General features: G+C 48.6%; 1 protein-coding gene across 2 annotated transcripts in view; it reads left to right on the top strand.

Annotated features, from left to right (window-relative positions):
- The window catches only part of CIROP (ciliated left-right organizer metallopeptidase), a 33,553-nt gene that overhangs the window by 14,170 nt on the left and 1,656 nt on the right, over positions 1–17,727 (top strand). The window contains exons 5-14 of one of the 2 annotated variants that reach the window (XM_073671113.1): positions 3,872–3,997; positions 11,485–11,563; positions 12,066–12,202; positions 13,314–13,488; positions 13,605–13,677; positions 13,760–13,856; positions 14,306–14,392; positions 14,561–14,683; positions 16,522–16,766; positions 16,872–17,048. In XM_073671113.1, the coding sequence (XP_073527214.1) occupies positions 3,872–3,997; positions 11,485–11,563; positions 12,066–12,202; positions 13,314–13,488; positions 13,605–13,677; positions 13,760–13,856; positions 14,306–14,392; positions 14,561–14,683; positions 16,522–16,766; positions 16,872–17,048 (1,319 nt within the window). Of the gene's footprint in view, positions 1–3,871; positions 3,998–11,484; positions 11,564–12,065; positions 12,203–13,310; positions 13,489–13,604; positions 13,678–13,759; positions 13,857–14,305; positions 14,393–14,560; positions 14,684–16,521; positions 16,767–16,871; positions 17,049–17,727 lie in introns of both variants that reach the window. The other variant, XM_073671111.1, reaches the window with a different exon arrangement.

Genomic DNA, 17,727 nt, shown 5'->3' with positions numbered 1-17,727 from the left:
TCAAACCAGTGGCAATCTTTTTTCTTAGGTTTTGAGGTTAATTGTCCGACTGCGCCACCCGTGGATTGCGGTCAGGGAGTACCACCGCTGCGAGGCAGACCGCTGAGGCTGGTGTTGTGTGCGCAGCATAAAATGGGATAACTCCCCTCGGGAGGAGTATAGCTTCAGGGCAGTGAGTGTGGATGATGGGGGTGATGGAGCACGAGCGCAGCAGGAATGACTCAGAGTCTTTGCAGTGCAGTTCAGGGTCTTTACTGATGATTATAAGGTAGACCCTCCCGGGAGTACTGGCTAGCATAAGAGGCCTGGTCAGTCTGTGAGCAAGCAGGAGTTCCCCTGGCCAGGTGGAGTTGTAGGCCTCCCCGTCTGTCCGCACTCTTCCTGGCTACCTTGCTGTAAGCGGGTAGAAGTAGCCCACGTCCCTGAGTGTACCGTGTAGTGCTCACCCGTATGGCTGGTGACTTGGGGCCTTCTGTTAGTCTCCGCTCCACGACGGCGGTGCTGGTCCCTTGCTTGTGACTGAGCCTCCGGGCTTCTATGGCCAGAGGACCTGAAATCCCCTGCCGGCTGGTTTCTGCTGCTGGATATATAAGTCCTCACAGCTTCGGACTCCTGTGTCCGGTTCCTATTGTCTTCTGCCAGGGCGAGCACTGCTCAGCTTCCAGCCCCTCGTCTTTAGCTCCTAGCTCCTACAGAGCTCCTTGCTGTTACTTTCCCTTGCTCTCACTCTGACTCTGACTGTTCTCTGACTCACTCAACCCCACCCCAGATCCAGTTTATAAGGGCAGAATTCTCCCCTCCCAGGACTGGGGCAGGAGGATGTCGCATGTTTAAGGGATCCTGACCAGGAAACCTCCCACTTGCTCTCCGACGTAATCTCTATTACTGTGGTGACCAGACCCCTGGGGTGCCACACATGGCTCTTGTAAGGGGCATTGCAGTACCTCATAATTTTTGGAAAGCATTCCATTCACTGCTTAGGCCAACAGTGCACAGGAGACCCAGTTGCTATAAATGGAAAAAAAGGTTTAGTTAACGCCCTCTGACCTCCATGTCATTTCCAAGGGGCATTGGAGTGCCTCGAAATTTTTGGTAGGCATTGCACTCACTGTATGCCCTATAACTGTGTAGCCGAACTGCTCCTTTTGTTACAGAAACATATCCTACAAGACATATCTGGTTGACTGGCCTGATATTGATGTGAATGGTCCCTGTTCCTCCTGCTCTTTCTCCTTTCCACTACCTCATCCATTATTTATCACCTGAAGCTTTGTTTTAACGGGAGTCATAGAACTTGGATAGTAGCAGGAAAACATCGAGCAATCCTCGGAGGAGGTAGGATATGCGCCAAAACGCTGACCTCCTCAGGCCTAGCCGCTACTACATACATGCGCTTGCATTACAACAAAACAAAGCAGATGCTAACTTCTATCATCCTCATCATGCTCCTCACCTTGGCACTCTCAACTCCCCTGATGGAGAAGCCAGGGCCCACCGGAGGAGTCTGATTGTCCGGTGGGCTCGGCCAATGCTGCCCTAAAGCAGGCCAGGCTAAGAAAAGTGTGGGAAAGGTTACCGGTACAAATAGGGGTGGCTGGGGACCGAGTATGGACACCCGGCCACCCCCTGGAGGCTGGGGAGCAAGCAGGGACACCCGGCCACCAGGCGGCTGGGGACTGAGTATGGATACCAGGCCGCCGACACAGCCATGGCGTGGTGGCCAGATTCCGCCTCCACATGCCTAAAAGGCCCAATTTAAAGTGCAAGCAAGCAAGCAGTATGGTATTGCAGCCTGGGGGTGGGTGGGTGGCAGGCTGCATACTTGCGCTTGCATTGCAAGGAATGGGAGAGGTACAATTGAACACTGCCCTGGGACAAGGACTTGAATGGGGATAGTTGCAAGTCTGCAACGACAGGTGCAAGGTGGGAGGCATCTTCGCATGTACCATGAACAGGGGTTTGGCATGCACACACTACAGCGGAATAGGCTCTCCTTCCCACTAAATGCACTGGGGAGGGCACAGGTAATGTTTTGGTATACGCGCTTAATCTTATGTATAAGGCACACCAGGACAAATAGGGGCGGCTGGGGACTGAGTATGGATACCTCGCTGCCGAAGCAGCCATGAGGTAGTGGCCAGCTTCGGCCTCCTCTAAACTAAAAGGCCCCATTTCAAGTGCAAGCTAGCAGTATGAATTGCAGTCAGGGGGGGGGGGGGTGGGTGGCAGGCTGCACACTTACACTTGCATTAAAAGAAAACATAGCAGATGCTAACTTCTGTCATCATCATCATGCTCCTCACCTTGGCACTCTCAACTCCACCGATGGAGAAGTCAGGGCCCACCGGAGGAGTCTGGTTCTCTGGTGGGCTCGTCCAATGCTGCCTAAAGCAGGCCGGGCTAAGAAAAGTGTGTGGGGGGATGTTCCAAGGAGAAATGGGGCGGCTGGGGACCGTTTATGGACACCTGACAGCCCCCAGGCGGCTGGGGACTGTGTGGACACTCGGCTGCGGGGCGGCTGGGGACTGAGTATGGACACCCGGCCGCCGGGCGGCTGGGGACTGAGTATGGATTCCAGGCCGCCAACACAGCCATGACGTGGTGGCCAGATTCCGCCTCCACATGCCTAAAAGGCCCAATTTCAAGTTCAAGCAAGCAAGCAGTATGGTATTGCAGCCTGGGGGTGGGTGGGTGGCAGGCTGCATACTTGCACTTGTATTGCAAGGAATGGGGGAGGTACAATTGAACACTGCCCTGGGACTAGAACTTGCATGGGGATAGTTGCAAGTCTGCATCTTCTGATGCGGCAAGGATCACTTATGATGGGCACACTTTTAGACAGTGACCTGGGAGTCAGAGATGCTTCCAGGGGTCTTCCCCATGCTGTTCCCATGTCTTTTCAGCACTTTATGCATGTGTCACACAGCACATGGCCAGATAAGGTTGTAAAATGTTAAAATGACATTTCCCGGTGAATGCATTTGTCATAGTTGAAAGCAATACAAAAGTGCAAAAACGCATAAAAAATGCTGCTTGTGAACATAGCCGAAGGTGTGGAGGAGTATTTTTGTTTTTGGTCATTTATTTTAACTTATACACAAGTCTTTTCCCTGGAAAGGATGTTCCTTAACATATTTCACAGGAAAAAAGTTTCACTTTCGTTTTATTGTGAGCCTGTAAAAGTGGCTTAATACCTCTGACCACGTTGTTGACAGCAGTGACCTGGGGGTCAGAAATGCTTCCTGGGGCGATCCCCATGCTGTCCCCATGTCATTTGAGCACTGTCACTATCGTTTTGGGCACTTGTTAGGCTTTTAAAAGACTGCCGGGGGTGCCACCGCAAAAATGCTCGAGTCTCCCATAGACTAACATTGGGCTCGTTGCTCGGGTCGAGCACCCGAGTATCACGGCGAGCTCGGCCCGAGCTTCGAGCACCCGAGCATTTTAGTGCTCGCTCAACACTATTCATTACATGATATTAGTAATGAAGCATCTTGTTTGTCGCCCTCTAGAGTTTATGTGGAATTACTAGTTCCACTGGCCCTGTACAAATGTCTATGTAGAGATGTGTTCACACGATTTCTTATCATCACTTTTTTATTATTATTATTATTATTATTATTATTATTATTTTTCATTATTTTTATTCTTTGAAAACACTGTAAAATTGTTGCATTTTTTCCGTGTTTTCGAAATATCCGAAGTAAGGGTCATGTTTGGGAGCTACTTATAGGACCGCTTTCTTTTAGATTCTCCCACTATATTGTATGAGAGGTATTTACATTGATACAATTCTGTAATAAAGCTAGTCACACTGCAAGGGTTACGGATCAATCAGCTACTCTCTCATTACTTTGTTTTGTGTTTCAAGCCTTCAGTTATCGCCTATGCATCATACTGTCAGCTGGACCATTCTGGCCGTCCCATCGCGGGAGTTATTGTGTTTTGTCCAAAGCATCTTAGGGATGGAGTATACCCCCATCAGCATGTTGTACAGGTATGTTAATATCTGCACCTTTTATAGTAGTTATTACATTCATTATCATTTTTGTTTTAATAACTATGTATACTTTAAAAGGGACCTTTCATGTCCGCAAACGCTATCAATCTGCAGGTTAGTAGCGTTACATTGTTACCCGGCCGCTTGACTGAAAGCACAGCTAATTTTTGGTGTATAAGGGAAAAAAAAGGGGAAATTTCAGCCTACCATGCATATGTCATCAGGGTCCACTGGTGCACGGAAATCCTTGGTAGCAAATCCAGGGATGAGAAGCCGTAGGAAGTAGATTAGAAAAACTCCAGCACCTTCTCCGTATCCATCACTAGAGATGTAAAGTTAAAACGTCCATTTTATTAGTTCCATTAAAAAAGCGCCATATGTAAGGCAGACCTTACGCGTTTCGAACCAAACAGGGGTTCTTATTCATAGGTTACATTGCTATAGTTAAAAGACATATGTAACGGGTCTGGGAGGCGGAACCTCTGAGCTACTATACAAGGGGGCGGTCCTTGTAAGGGAGCGGGTGGCGACCAGGGAAGACGGGCAGGAAGTCACAGCAGGTGACCGGGACAGTCTCTGAGTGAACGGGCTGGAGGTCACGGCAAGTGACCGGGGCAGTCTCTGGATGAACGGGCAGATGGTCACGGCAAGTGACCGGGGCAGTCTCTGGATGAACGGGCAGATGGTCACGGCAAGTGACCGGGGCAGTCTCTAGGTAAAGGGTGGGTACGACCTGTGGCGGCTGATGATAGACGTGAGCTCCCAGGTGAGCAGGCGAGAGTCTCTGGATGAACGGGTGGTCACAGCATGTGACGGCGGAGCCTCCAGGAAGACCAACAGACAGGCGGCAGATGAGCGCTCCCAGGTGAGCGGGCAGAAGTCTCTGGACAGGCGGGTGGTCACAGCACGTGACGGCAGAGCCTCCAGGTAGGCTAGCAGACAGGCAGCAGATGAGCGCTCCCAGGTGAGCGGGCAGGAGTCACTGGACAGGCAGGTGGTCACAGCACGTGACGGCGGAGCCTCCAGGTAGGCTAGCAGGCAGGTAGCAGATGTGTGCTCCCAGGTGAGCAGGCAAGCTGGTCCATAGACAGACTGACAGGAGTTGGAAGGCAGACCGTCGGACCTCAGGCAAGCAGGCAGGTGGCTGATGTGCGCTCCCAGGTGAGCGGGCAGGCTGGTCCTTAGACAGACTGACAGGACCTCAGACTAGCAGGCAGGTAGCAGATAATCAGGCAGGAATAAGACAGCAAGCTGGCAGGTATCTGGCAGGTAACTGGCAACGGGACCTGAGGGCTGAAGCAGAGTAGTGAACAGTGCAACAACATTGCTCGGGCACCTCCATTTTGGAGGAGGTGCCTTATATATGGTGAAGTCCTCCGGCCATTGGCCGGGGACTCCTTAGGACGGCGCGCGCGGCCCCTTTAAGAGGGAGGGAGAGCGCGCGCGCGCGCCCTAAGCACAGTGGCCGGGAAGGAGCGCGCGCTGCCAGCAGAGCGGGAGGAAGACGCCGGGCACGGAGCAGGGAGGTGAGGGGAACAGCGTCCCTGCCTAGCAGAGGGCAGGGACGCCGGCGCTACAGTACCCCCCCCTTTAGGCCCCCCCTTTTTTAGGCCAGACAGAAATTTAGCTAGGATAAGAGGGGCATGGATGTTCTCCCGGGGCTCCCACGTTCTCTCCTCAGGACCAAACCCCTTCCAATCTACTAGAAAAAAGGTCTTTCCTCTTACCCTTTTGGTGGCAAGAATGTTCTCTACCTCAAACTCGTCCTCAGCAGAAACCGGAGCAGGAGGCGTACCTGTAGACTTGGAAAAAGAGTTAAGTACCACAGGTTTGAGGAGAGATACATGGAAGGAGTTAGGGATCCGTAAGTTGGCCGGGAGTTTCAATTTATAGGCCACCGGGTTGATCTGACTGATGACCTCCAGAGGACCGATGAACCGAGGCCCTAACTTGTAAGAAGGTATCTTGAGTCGGACATATTTAGATGAGAGCCAGACTTTATCTCCAGGACGAAATTGTGGAGGATCCAGGCGTTTTTTGTCAGCGTGTCTTTTCATCCGTTCGGACGACTGAAGGAGTGCGGATCGGGTACTCTCCCAAATGGAGGAAAATTTGCTAACGAGAGATTCCGCAGCCGGGTTGTCCACAGAGGTGGAGACAGGAAAAGGAATCCGAGGATGCTGACCGAAGACTACAAAAAACGGGGATTTGGAGGAGGATTCGCTCTCGTGATTGTTATAGGAGAACTCGGCCCAAGGTAGGAGATCCACCCAGTCAGAATGGTGGGCATTAACGAAGTGCCGGAGGTAACTGGTCAGGTTCTGATTGATCCGCTCCACTTGACCATTGGACTGTGGGTGGTAAGCGGAAGAGAAGTCCAGGGTGACGTCTAGCAGTTTACAAGTGGCTCTCCAGAAACGTGAGGTGAACTGTACCCCACGATCCGACACGATGTGGAGGGGCAGGCCATGAAGACGGAAGATGTGGCGGATAAAGTCTTTAGCCAGCTCGGGTGCAGACGGGAGGCCTGGCAGGGGAATAAAGTGAGCCATCTTGGAAAAGCGGTCAGCGACCACCCAAATGACCGTACAACCGGCAGAGACGGGGAGATCAGTTATGAAGTCCATAGCAATATGCTGCCAGGGGGCAGCAGGCACAGGAAGCGGAAGAAGGCGACCGGCTGGCAGGTGTCTCGGGACTTTGTTGCGGGCGCAGGACACACAGGCAGAAACAAAGTCTATTACGTCCTTGTGCAGGGTAGGCCACCAGTAGTGCCGGGCAATAAGCTGGAGGGTCTTTTTCTGACCGGCGTGGCCAGCTAGTTTAGACGAGTGACCCCAGTGTAGGATCTTCTCCCGATCAGGTACTGATACGAACGTCTTACCGGGAGGGAGACGATTTAGACTCACGGGAGCCACCTGCATTACTCTGGCGGGATCGATGATATGTTTAGGTTCTTCCTCGAGATCGGACACCAGAAAGGATCGGGACAAGGCATCTGCTTTGACGTTTTTGTCAGCCGGACGAAAATGAAGAACAAAATCAAAGCGAGCAAAAAACAAGGACCACCGGGCTTGGCGCGGGTTAAGTCTCTGGGCATGCTGGAGGTAAGCCAAGTTCTTGTGGTCAGTGTAAATTATTACCGGGTGAAGAGCCCCCTCGAGTAGGTAACGCCACTCCTCCAATGCCAGCTTGATGGCCAATAACTCTCGGTCTCCTATGGAATAGTTGCGCTCAGAAGAGGAGAAGAGTTTGGAGAAGAAGCCACAAGTTACCATTCTCCCGGAAGATGATTTTTGAGTAAGTACCGCTCCGGCTCCAGAGGAGGAGGCGTCAACTTCCAGGAAGAACTGCTTGTTGCCGTCCGGGCGATGCAGCACCGGGGCGGAAGAGAAGGCCTGTTTTAGGGAAAGAAAGGCCTCCTCTGCTTCGGGCGGCCACTCTTTGGGATTAGTACCCTTACGGGTGAGCGCGGAAATTGGGGCAGTCCGGGAAGAGAAGTGTGGTATGAAGAGGCGGTAGTAGTTGGCGAAGCCCAGGAATCGCTGAATGGCCTTCAACCCCTCCGGTCGAGGCCATTTCTCGATGGCAGACAGTTTCTCTAGATCCATTCGTAGGCCGGTCTGAGAAATAATGTAGCCCAAAAACGGAAGCGAGGTCTGCTCAAAGAGGCACTTCTCGTATTTAGCGAAGAGGTGATTCTGCCTGAGCCTGAGCAGGACCTGACGAACGTCCCTCCGGTGAGTCTGGAGATCCGGAGAGAAGACCAAGATGTCGTCCAGGTACACCACTACGCAGGAGTAGAGAAGGTCCCGGAAGATGTCATTGACCAACTCTTGAAAGACGGCAGGAGCGTTACAGAGACCAAAGGGCATTACCAGATATTCATAGTGGCCGTCCCGGGTGTTGAATGCCGTCTTCCATTCATCCCCCTGACGGATACGAACCAGGTTGTACGCCCCACGGAGGTCCAGTTTGGTGAAGATTCTAGCCCCCCTCAGACGATCAAATAACTCCGGAATGAGCGGAAGGGGGTACTTATTCTTCACCGTGATCTGGTTAAGGCCTCTATAGTCTATACAGGGACGGAGAGAGCCGTCCTTCTTTTTGACGAAAAAGAAGCCTGCTCCCGCCGGGGAGGTAGATTTCCGGATGAATCCCCTGGCCAGATTCTCCTCAATATATTCGGACATCGACCGGGTCTCAGCAGCTGATAATGGATAAATACGCCCACGGGGAGGAGTAGTACCAGGTAACAGGTCGATAGGACAGTCGTATGGTCTATGAGGAGGTAGTGTCTCTGCTTCCTTTTTATTAAAGACATCAGCATAAGACCAATAAGGAATCGGAAGTCCAGGTAGGCTAGCTGGGGCAGGAGAAGGACGGACGGGATGGACGGGAACCAGACAGGTCTTATGGCAGTCCTGTCCCCAGCGAAGGACTTCTCCGGTCTGCCAGTCAAGCACGGGTGCATGTCTCTGGAGCCAAGGTAGGCCTAGCAAGAGGGCGTGAGAGAGTCCAGGCAGAACATGAAAGGAGATACTCTCAGAATGCAGCATTCCCACCTGCAGAGTAATGGATTCGGTGATGAGTTGGATGGGGCGTGGTAAGAGACCCCCATCCACGGCAGCAACAGACAAGGGTACAGCCAGAGGTTTGGTGGGGATGCGGTATTTCTCTACCAGGGACTGTGAAATAAGATTCCCGGCTGCTCCAGAGTCAAGTTGGGCTAGTTCGAAATAACGGTTCTCCCCGCAGATGATTGAGACTGACAACAGCAGAGATGGAGAGGATTTATTCTTGTCTAGGTCGACCTCTCTGAGCGAACCTAGACACAGGCGTTTCCCGACCTCTCCGGGCAGGCACGGATCCGGTGCTCCTTACTGCCACAGTAGAAGCAGCTCCCCTCGGCACGGCGTAAGTCCTGACGGGTTTTGACCATCTTGGTCTGGTCGACCTGCATAGGCTCAGGAGAGTGTACCTGGGTAGAGACGGAGGGAGGGACGGGTTTCTGAAAAGTAGGAGCTAGACGTGGTAACCTCCTCTCACGGGTGACCTCTTTGGCACGCTCCTGGAACCGTAGGTCAATCCGGGTGGCAAGAGTTATTAGGTCATCGAGAGTGGTAGGAATGTCCCGACCGGCAAGTTCACCTTTAATACGACCGGACAGACCCTCCCAGAAGACGGATACCAGAGCGTCGTTATCCCAGGCCAGCTCCGAGGCAAGGGTACGGAACCGTATGGCATATTGGCCCACGGTGAGACTTCCCTGACGGAGGCGTAGCAGTGATGATGCGGATGAGGTCTTCCGTCCGGGTTCGTCGAAGACTTTCCGGAAAGCCGTGAGAAAAGCAGGCAAGTTGGACACCAGGGGGTCTCCTCTCTCCCATAGAGGATTTAGCCAGGCCAGGGCCTCCCCGGTGAGATGGGACATGATGAATGCAATTTTGGCCCGGTCGGAGTTAAACTGGTGGGACAAAAGTTCAAAGTGCAGGGTGCACTGATTTATGAAGCCCCGAGCCTGGGCGGAGTCGCCTCCGAAGCGAGGAGGTGCAGAAAGCCGGGGTCCAGGGTAGGATACCATGGTATTAGTGGGCAGCGGAGCTGCCGTATTGCGAGACATGGCACTGGCGGAGGTTGCTGGTGGAGCAGTCAGAGTGTCCAGGCGAGTATTGACATTCCGCAGGTGACCCAGGATGGACTCCTGTTGGGACCTTTGACGGGACAGTTCATGACACAGGTCCGAGAGCGAGGGAGCTTGGGTGCCACCGGGTTCCATGGCCCGAGCAAACTGTAACGGGTCTGGGAGGCGGAACCTCTGAGCTACTATACAAGGGGGCGGTCCTTGTAAGGGAGCGGGTGGCGACCAGGGAAGACGGGCAGGAAGTCACAGCAGGTGACCGGGACAGTCTCTGAGTGAACGGGCTGGAGGTCACGGCAAGTGACCGGGGCAGTCTCTGGATGAACGGGCAGATGGTCACGGCAAGTGACCGGGGCAGTCTCTGGATGAACGGGCAGATGGTCACGGCAAGTGACCGGGGCAGTCTCTGGATGAACGGGCAGATGGTCACGGCAAGTGACCGGGGCAGTCTCTAGGTAAAGGGTTGGTACGACCTGTGGCGGCTGATGATAGACGTGAGCTCCCAGGTGAGCAGGCGAGAGTCTCTGGATGAACGGGTGGTCACAGCATGTGACGGCGGAGCCTCCAGGAAGACCAACAGACAGGCGGCAGATGAGCGCTCCCAGGTGAGCGGGCAGAAGTCTCTGGACAGGCGGGTGGTCACAGCATGTGACGGCAGAGCCTCCAGGTAGGCTAGCAGACAGGCAGCAGATGAGCGCTCCCAGGTGAGCGGGCAGGAGTCACTGGACAGGCAGGTGGTCACAGCACGTGACGGCGGAGCCTCCAGGTAGGCTAGCAGGCAGGTAGCAGATGTGTGCTCCCAGGTGAGCAGGCAAGCTGGTCCATAGACAGACTGACAGGAGTTGGAAGGCAGACCGTCGGACCTCAGGCAAGCAGGCAGGTGGCTGATGTGCGCTCCCAGGTGAGCGGGCAGGCTGGTCCTTAGACAGACTGACAGGACCTCAGACTAGCAGGCAGGTAGCAGATAATCAGGCAGGAATAAGACAGCAAGCTGGCAGGAATCTGGCAGGTATCTGGCAGGTAACTGGCAACGGGACCTGAGGGCTGAAGCAGAGTAGTGAACAGTGCAACAACATTAGTCGGGCACCTCCATTTTGGAGGAGGTGCCTTATATATGGTGAAGTCCTCCGGCCATTGGCCGGGGACTCCTTAGGACGGCGCGCGCGGCCCCTTTAAGAGGGAGGGAGAGCGCGCGCGCGCGCCCTAAGCACAGTGGCCGGGAAGGAGCGCGCGCTGCCAGCAGAGCGGGAGGAAGACGCCGGGCACGGAGCAGGGAGGTGAGGGGAACAGCGTCCCTGCCTAGCAGAGGGCAGGGACGCCGGCGCTACAACATATATATACATATGGACTGAAAACAAAAGAGAAAATATTGTGGAGACAACAAAGAACAGGAAGTTCATTAGTGACTGAGAATCCTCCTGAGGATAATCGACTTCTTACAGCTAATTTTTGACTTCCTCTAAATGCATTGCCGGCTTTCCGTCACAGAGGTGACTACAGTCATCACTCACGGTGACCGGCGGCTGTAAGCATGCCCCGCCACTTTTGATTGTCAGCTCCCTCTGCACAGTGACTGTAACTGCTCCAGGCAAATCTCTATGACTGAAAACCTGTGACTACTGGGAAGAATAAAATTCATTTTCTCCCAGTAGCTGCTCTTTCAGTACGACATCCAGAGGGCATTGTAAGGCTACTGACCTGCAGATTAACCCTATATCTGCAGGTTAATAGTGTTTTGAGACATGACAGGTTCCCTTTAATATATTTGTTGTCCCAATATAGCCAAATACTCGGATTGTCCTATACAAAGCTTGAATCACCCACTTTTCCTAACTTACTTCAGGTATGTCTGCATGAGATTCTTCACGCCCTTGGATTTTCTAGCAGTCTTTTTGAACACTGGATAGACTGCAGTTTTTCAGGTGATTTCTCAGTCAAAACTGACATAACACTATTTTAATTTATTTGAATAATTTTCTATGTAAAAGTATTTCTAATTTTTATGCATATTTATATAGCGCCATAATATTCCACATAGACCATCATTTCTGTCCCTTTTGGGGCTCACAATCTAAACTCATCAGCATGTCTTTGGAGTGTTTAATAGAAATGGATTTCATTTTCAGATGTTCATATTATGGTTGCAGTTCTCAGACTTAGCTTAGATCACCATGGCTTAATCTGACTATTTGAAAAAAAAAAAAAAGTCATATCTTTCATAAGATGTTGGGTATTCATGTATGGTGGAAAGGCAAAAGAAACGCCACCAAAGTAAACTTACCTTTAGGTCATTTATAACACTGAAAAACGTGATATCTGTCTTCTGCCCTCTCAATGGTAAATTCTTGTTTTGTCTGTTCTTTACTAATGCTATGAGGGATTCATTTTTCACTTCAATATTCTGTATCTCATTTGTGTCAACAGGACATACTTGTTCTTCCCGGTCACGGGTGACAAACACAGATGAAACAGGTCAGCTACGCATTTACACCCCAAATGTAATGCAAAGAATGGGGGAGCATTTAGGAGTGAGTAGTGTTGGAGCGCCTCTTGAAAACCAGGTAACTATGTTTTCCAATAGTGTTAGTCTAAGGCCACGTTCACATGTTGAGTATTTGGTCAGTATGTTTCCTCAGTATGTGTAAGCCAGAACCAGGAGAGGAACAGTCAGAGGAAAAGTACAATAGAAATATGTCACCACTTCTGTATATATCACCCACTCCTGGTTTTGGCTTACAAATACTGATGTCAAATACTCAACATGTGAACGTGGACTAAAGGCGCAAAACACAGTAGAAGAAAGTTGGCTGAACCAGCCCGTTAATGCTGGAACAGCTGAACATCTGATGAGTATGGGGACCTCCCGACTCTCCTCCAATGATGTCAGGGGAGAGAAGGACTGGGAAATTGGAAATTCAACAGCTGATCCTTTTGTTTTCTTGGGGGATCAACTGTTGTCAAAGGTGTCTGGCATGGGCTTCTCCTCTCTCCCCATTGAAAACACAAACAATCGTCGGAGAGCATTTGTGGATGGGGGGAGTCGGTAGAGATTGCGGTCAGCAGAGCGTACATTCAGCCATTATCTCGTGTGTGGCCAGCTTAGTTCAGATTGTATTATGATGGTACACACTGAATTTGAATGCATGTAGTTCTGTAGGAAAAGTCAAGAACCAACATACATGTATCGAATAAAAAAAAAAAGCCTGAATGACCAATACTCTGTAAGATATTTTTTAATGTTTGTGCATACTTACTAAAAAATTATTATGAAGTACTTGTTAGAGTATTCAACACTTGTAGGCTTATGCTTGGGGATAATGTGTTAACCAAACGGCAGATGCTAGAGTTTGTTAATATTGTACTTTATGGCCACTTTGTCTTGTTTGGGTCAGTTTTTCTCTGTAATAATCCATGTTCTGATGATGGAGATAATAGTTGCTGTATGTCTAATGTAAAACTGTTCATTCTCCTACAAGATCTCAGTGCTGATGATTCTGCTAAAATCTGCAACAATCTGTACCATAAAATAGTCAACCTCTGTCCACATTCTCAATTAGGACAAACACATGCTATAACAATGGAATAATCTTAGATGACATGGATTTAACCGTTTTCTTCAATTGTTTATCATAAGGGATCGGCTTTTTAAACTCTACTGTTGATTTTTAGCAGGAAAGCCGAATTTCATCACACTGGGAATCAAGAATTATGCAAGGATCCATCCTTACAGCTTCACTAAGTCCTCCACACCTAACATCCTTGGATCCAATCACTTTAGCAGCCTTTCAAGATATGGGCTGGTACGGGGTTAATACAAGTATTGACAATCGTCTAGTGTGGGGAAAAGGTGCGAACATTTTACATGTTACTAATTCCTACTCAATAAGCTCAATTTTACTAATTCCATAGTGACAATAGATTGTAGGAATGGTTACAGTTTTCTAATCCACACTTTCTTCTCAGGAGCCGGTGTTGACTTTGGTCTACCTTCCACCTGTCATGAACGACTACAAGGTTTCTTTTGTAGAGATGAAGGGTGGGTACTGGCAGGCTTGGCGTAGACTCTGGGATGTTACAGAAATCTTACTCTGTAGTTCTTATAGTGCCTCTTTCTACAGTGATATTGGCTGTCATCATCTCCATTTAGACAAAGGTAACTGCTCTACAGATGCCTTCATGGATGGCTGCCATATTTACAAGCCTCTACTGCATGGGGTACGTTGTAATCTGTACATTGTTAACACAATATACTGCTTCCTAAAAAATGAATTTGTTGCTCACCGTGTATACAAAGATGAAACTTGTCCATATGGTAGTGGGTGCCACTCCAATACTGACCAGCAGAAAAATCATATAAAAGAAAATAAATAGGTTAGGAATGTCCAAGAATAAATAAAATCGTCATACTTTATTCCATAATGGTTATCATATTAAAATCCATATGCTAATTGTGAAAATAAAGCTCTGAAATGTTTCCCGCTCAAGTTGTGCCGTTAGTCATTACACTTTATAACTAAGGCCACGTTCACACGTTCAGTATTTGGTCTGCATTTTACATCACTAGATTTTATTTAGAATTTATTTTTGGACGTACCTATCCAATTTGTTTCTTTTATACAATATACTGCTTCCATCTGGTTATAAACTGCTGATTTTGTTTGTAGGGGGAGTGCTGGGTAAATCAAGAAAACCAAGAATTTGGTGAAATCTACCACCCCCAAAGTCGATGCTTCCTCTCCAACCTTACAAAGGTGACAATTCCAGAACTGATTGACTCCTAAATGGCAAACATAATTGCATGCAATGGTAACAGTACAATAACTTCTATAAAAATAATCTGGTGGTGCTGGCAAGTAACAACTTATGAAATCAGATGTTACAGATTCCAATTTGAAATGTTCCTTTTATATATATAATAGGAAATGAAGCATGAAAAGGTAAAAGGACGCTGCTATCTGCATCGGTGCCTAGCGCCAAACACTTTCCAGATTAAAGTTCAGGGTTCAGAATGGACAGACTGCCCGGCTGGAAGGAGGATAGAGGTACCGGACAGATAAATGAGTTATTATAATTTAGGCCACCTACATGCAGCTGCACAGCCTCTTGTTACAGACTTCCCGGCTGGAAGGAGGATAGAGGTAACTGACAGACAAATTAGATATTATAATTATTTAGTCCCCCTACATGCACCTGCACAGCCCCTTATTAGAGACTGCCTGGCTGGAAGGAGGATAGAGGTACCGGACAGATAAATGTGATATAATGATTTAGTCCGCTACATGCACCTGCACAGCCCCTTATTACAGACTGCCTGGCTGGAAGGAGGATAGAGGTACCGGACAGATAAATGTGATATGATTTAGTCCCCCTACATGCACCTGCACAGCCCCTTATTAAAGACTGCCTGGCTGGAAGGAGGATAGAGGTACCGGACAGATAAATGTGATATGATTTAGTCCCCCTACATGCACTTGCACAGCCCCTTATTAGAGACTGCCTGGCTGGAAGGAGGATAGAGGTAGCGGACAGACAAAGAAGATATAATGATTTAGTCTGCTACATCCACCTGCACAGCCCCTTACTACAGACTGCCTGGCTGGAAGGAGGATAAGGTACCGGACAGATAAATGTGATATAAGGATTTAGTCCGCTACATGCACCTGTACAGCCCTTTATTACAGACTGCCTGGCTGGAAGGACGATAGAGGTAGCGGACAGATAAAGGAGATATAATAATTTAGTCCGCTACATGCACCTGCACAGCCCTTTATTACAGACTGCCTGGCTGGAAGGAGGATAGAAGTAGCGGCCAGATAAATGTGATATTATGATATAGCCCCCTACATACACATTCACATGCCCTTATTACTGAACTACACAGCCTATGTTGGACTCTACATGTACAGATCTATTTTCCCCTGGAAGCAATGCACTGTACATATGACGTCTGCTGGAGCATGTTATGATCTTCTTTGTCAGATTTGCACTGATTGTATACTTAGCCACAGTAGCTTGTTAACCTCTATGGAAAGACATCTGTACAAATACAGAAGTAAATTACACATAACATATGAAATGCTAACAGTTTGTTACATACATTGTGTTAATATTTTTCTGCTGTGAGCATGTACACAATGAATGATGATAAAACGGAGCTTGTACTAGAGTGAGAGGCTGGTCCTGGCGAGTGGCCGCACTGACGACATTACAATAGTGCCAACCGAAACAGACTTGTGCTCGCATGTCCCTAGCCATCTATCCGTAGGAATAGTCTTGATACCAAGAATACTGCCAGTATTCGTCTTTTTCAGACATAGATAATAATGTGGCAAACCATGTTTTTGTGCTTGCCTGAAAGAGATGAATACTGCCAGGACAGAGGCCAGATAGTGTCCACAGTGATTCCGTTGTTTTTTTCAAGGATTCCGATGGAAACCTTGATGTATTGCTCAGTGGAGAGCACTGTATTAATGTGAACCTAGCGTTATGGTCTATGGGACTTCTGGAGAGAGCGGAGTACAGCAATCGGCTTTCTCCACCTGTCCCATAAACATTGAATAAATTGGTTATAAGTACACCTCTGCATAGGTGATAACTTGCAATTCTGGGAATAACACTTTGGGAGAATGCCACTGTAAACAATGGCATTTATAGGATGCTGTGTGACACTGATTTTAGAAGGGCTGGTAGGACTCTGAAGCCCTAACCACTGTGCATCCTTTCTTTTAGAAGCAATGGTACATGAAATGAAAGAGAAATATTTTGCAAGAATACACTCGGACTCATGTACATAACAATGGTGCAGTAATTTTTCTCAGCTATTATGGTAGGCTAACTGCTGTTTAAGTTGTATCGTTTGGTTAATTTTCTCTTCTTGAAGGTTAAAGGTTTTGATGGAGTTTTACTTTGTCCTGATGGAAGGCTCTGCTTAGGATTTGACCATCCACTCGCCCCAACCTCTGCTTTCACCACAACTCCTTTCTACAGCCTATTTTCTCAAAGACCTATCCAAGAAATAAGAGTGCAACTAACAATTGGGAAAAATCTAAAATGGACTGCAGAGATGAAGAAAATGCTAACAGAAGAAATCCTAGGAGTCATAGCTCAACATGCTGGAGTTCAAAGGTGATGCCAGGTGATAGAGGGATAGGATTAAATTCTATTAAATTGACACAGTTAGGCAACAACATTTTACTATTTCCTTTCATTAAAAAACACATTGTTTGGCAGATGCCTCATACAAGTTTCGACCGAGTTGGACAAAGACTTATCATTTCTGGTAAGGGTGGGAGAACCAAACAATTGCCCCCCACATCCCACTGGATCTTCACCGCATGCAACGATTATAAATCTCATAGATAATCCTGTAACATACGAGTCTCCTCAGTTTTCCACCATCACCATCAGGTAAGGCAAATAATACTGAAACTAAACTAACTTGTATGTGACTTGTTAGCTTGATGTCTTGTAGATGTCTTACTAATAAATAATCCGGCAGAATGTATCTGGACTATTAAATAAAAGAAATATAGGAAAGCACATAAGCACAACCTGTATTCTGCTGATGAGTCTCTTCCAGACTGTTTCCTCTTGATTGTAAGTTATTACTATACAATCATATGTTGGTTCACAAACACATGCACAAGACGCAATCTACAGCCCCATGTCCACCTAAACAACACCATACCCATTAAAATCAACCAAACCCATTGATATCAGCACTACAATAATGTGTATGGCCTCCCGACGGATAAAGTTGGAGACAATAAGAATTACCCTTTTGTTCTCTTGGTAGATAAGCTGCCACAAAAGGTGTCTCAACTCCCCACAGAGTCACGCATTCATGTGTATGGGGCAGTCGGGTGAGATAGCTGTCGAATGAACACTTGTAATCTAGTTTGTGGGTACCTTAATGCTGTGTGCCCATGATGTGATTTTGATGCTGCGTATTTTTGTTGCGTCAAAAACGCAGCGTCTTACAGTTCCAGCAAAGTGGATAGGATTTATAGAAATCTCCTGCCCACTGTGCTTCTTTTTTACTCAGCGTAAACTGACCTGAGGTGCGTGTTTCAAATCCGCAACATAG

Source organism: Phyllobates terribilis, unplaced genomic scaffold (assembly GCF_046119375.1).
Source record: "Phyllobates terribilis strain yellow unplaced genomic scaffold, ASM4611937v1 Scaffold_1__5_contigs__length_1240528914, whole genome shotgun sequence".
Lineage (NCBI taxonomy): Eukaryota > Metazoa > Chordata > Amphibia > Anura > Dendrobatidae > Phyllobates > Phyllobates terribilis.
The sequence above is the reverse complement of the archived record's forward strand: the minus strand, read 5'-3'. Positions and strand labels throughout refer to the sequence as shown.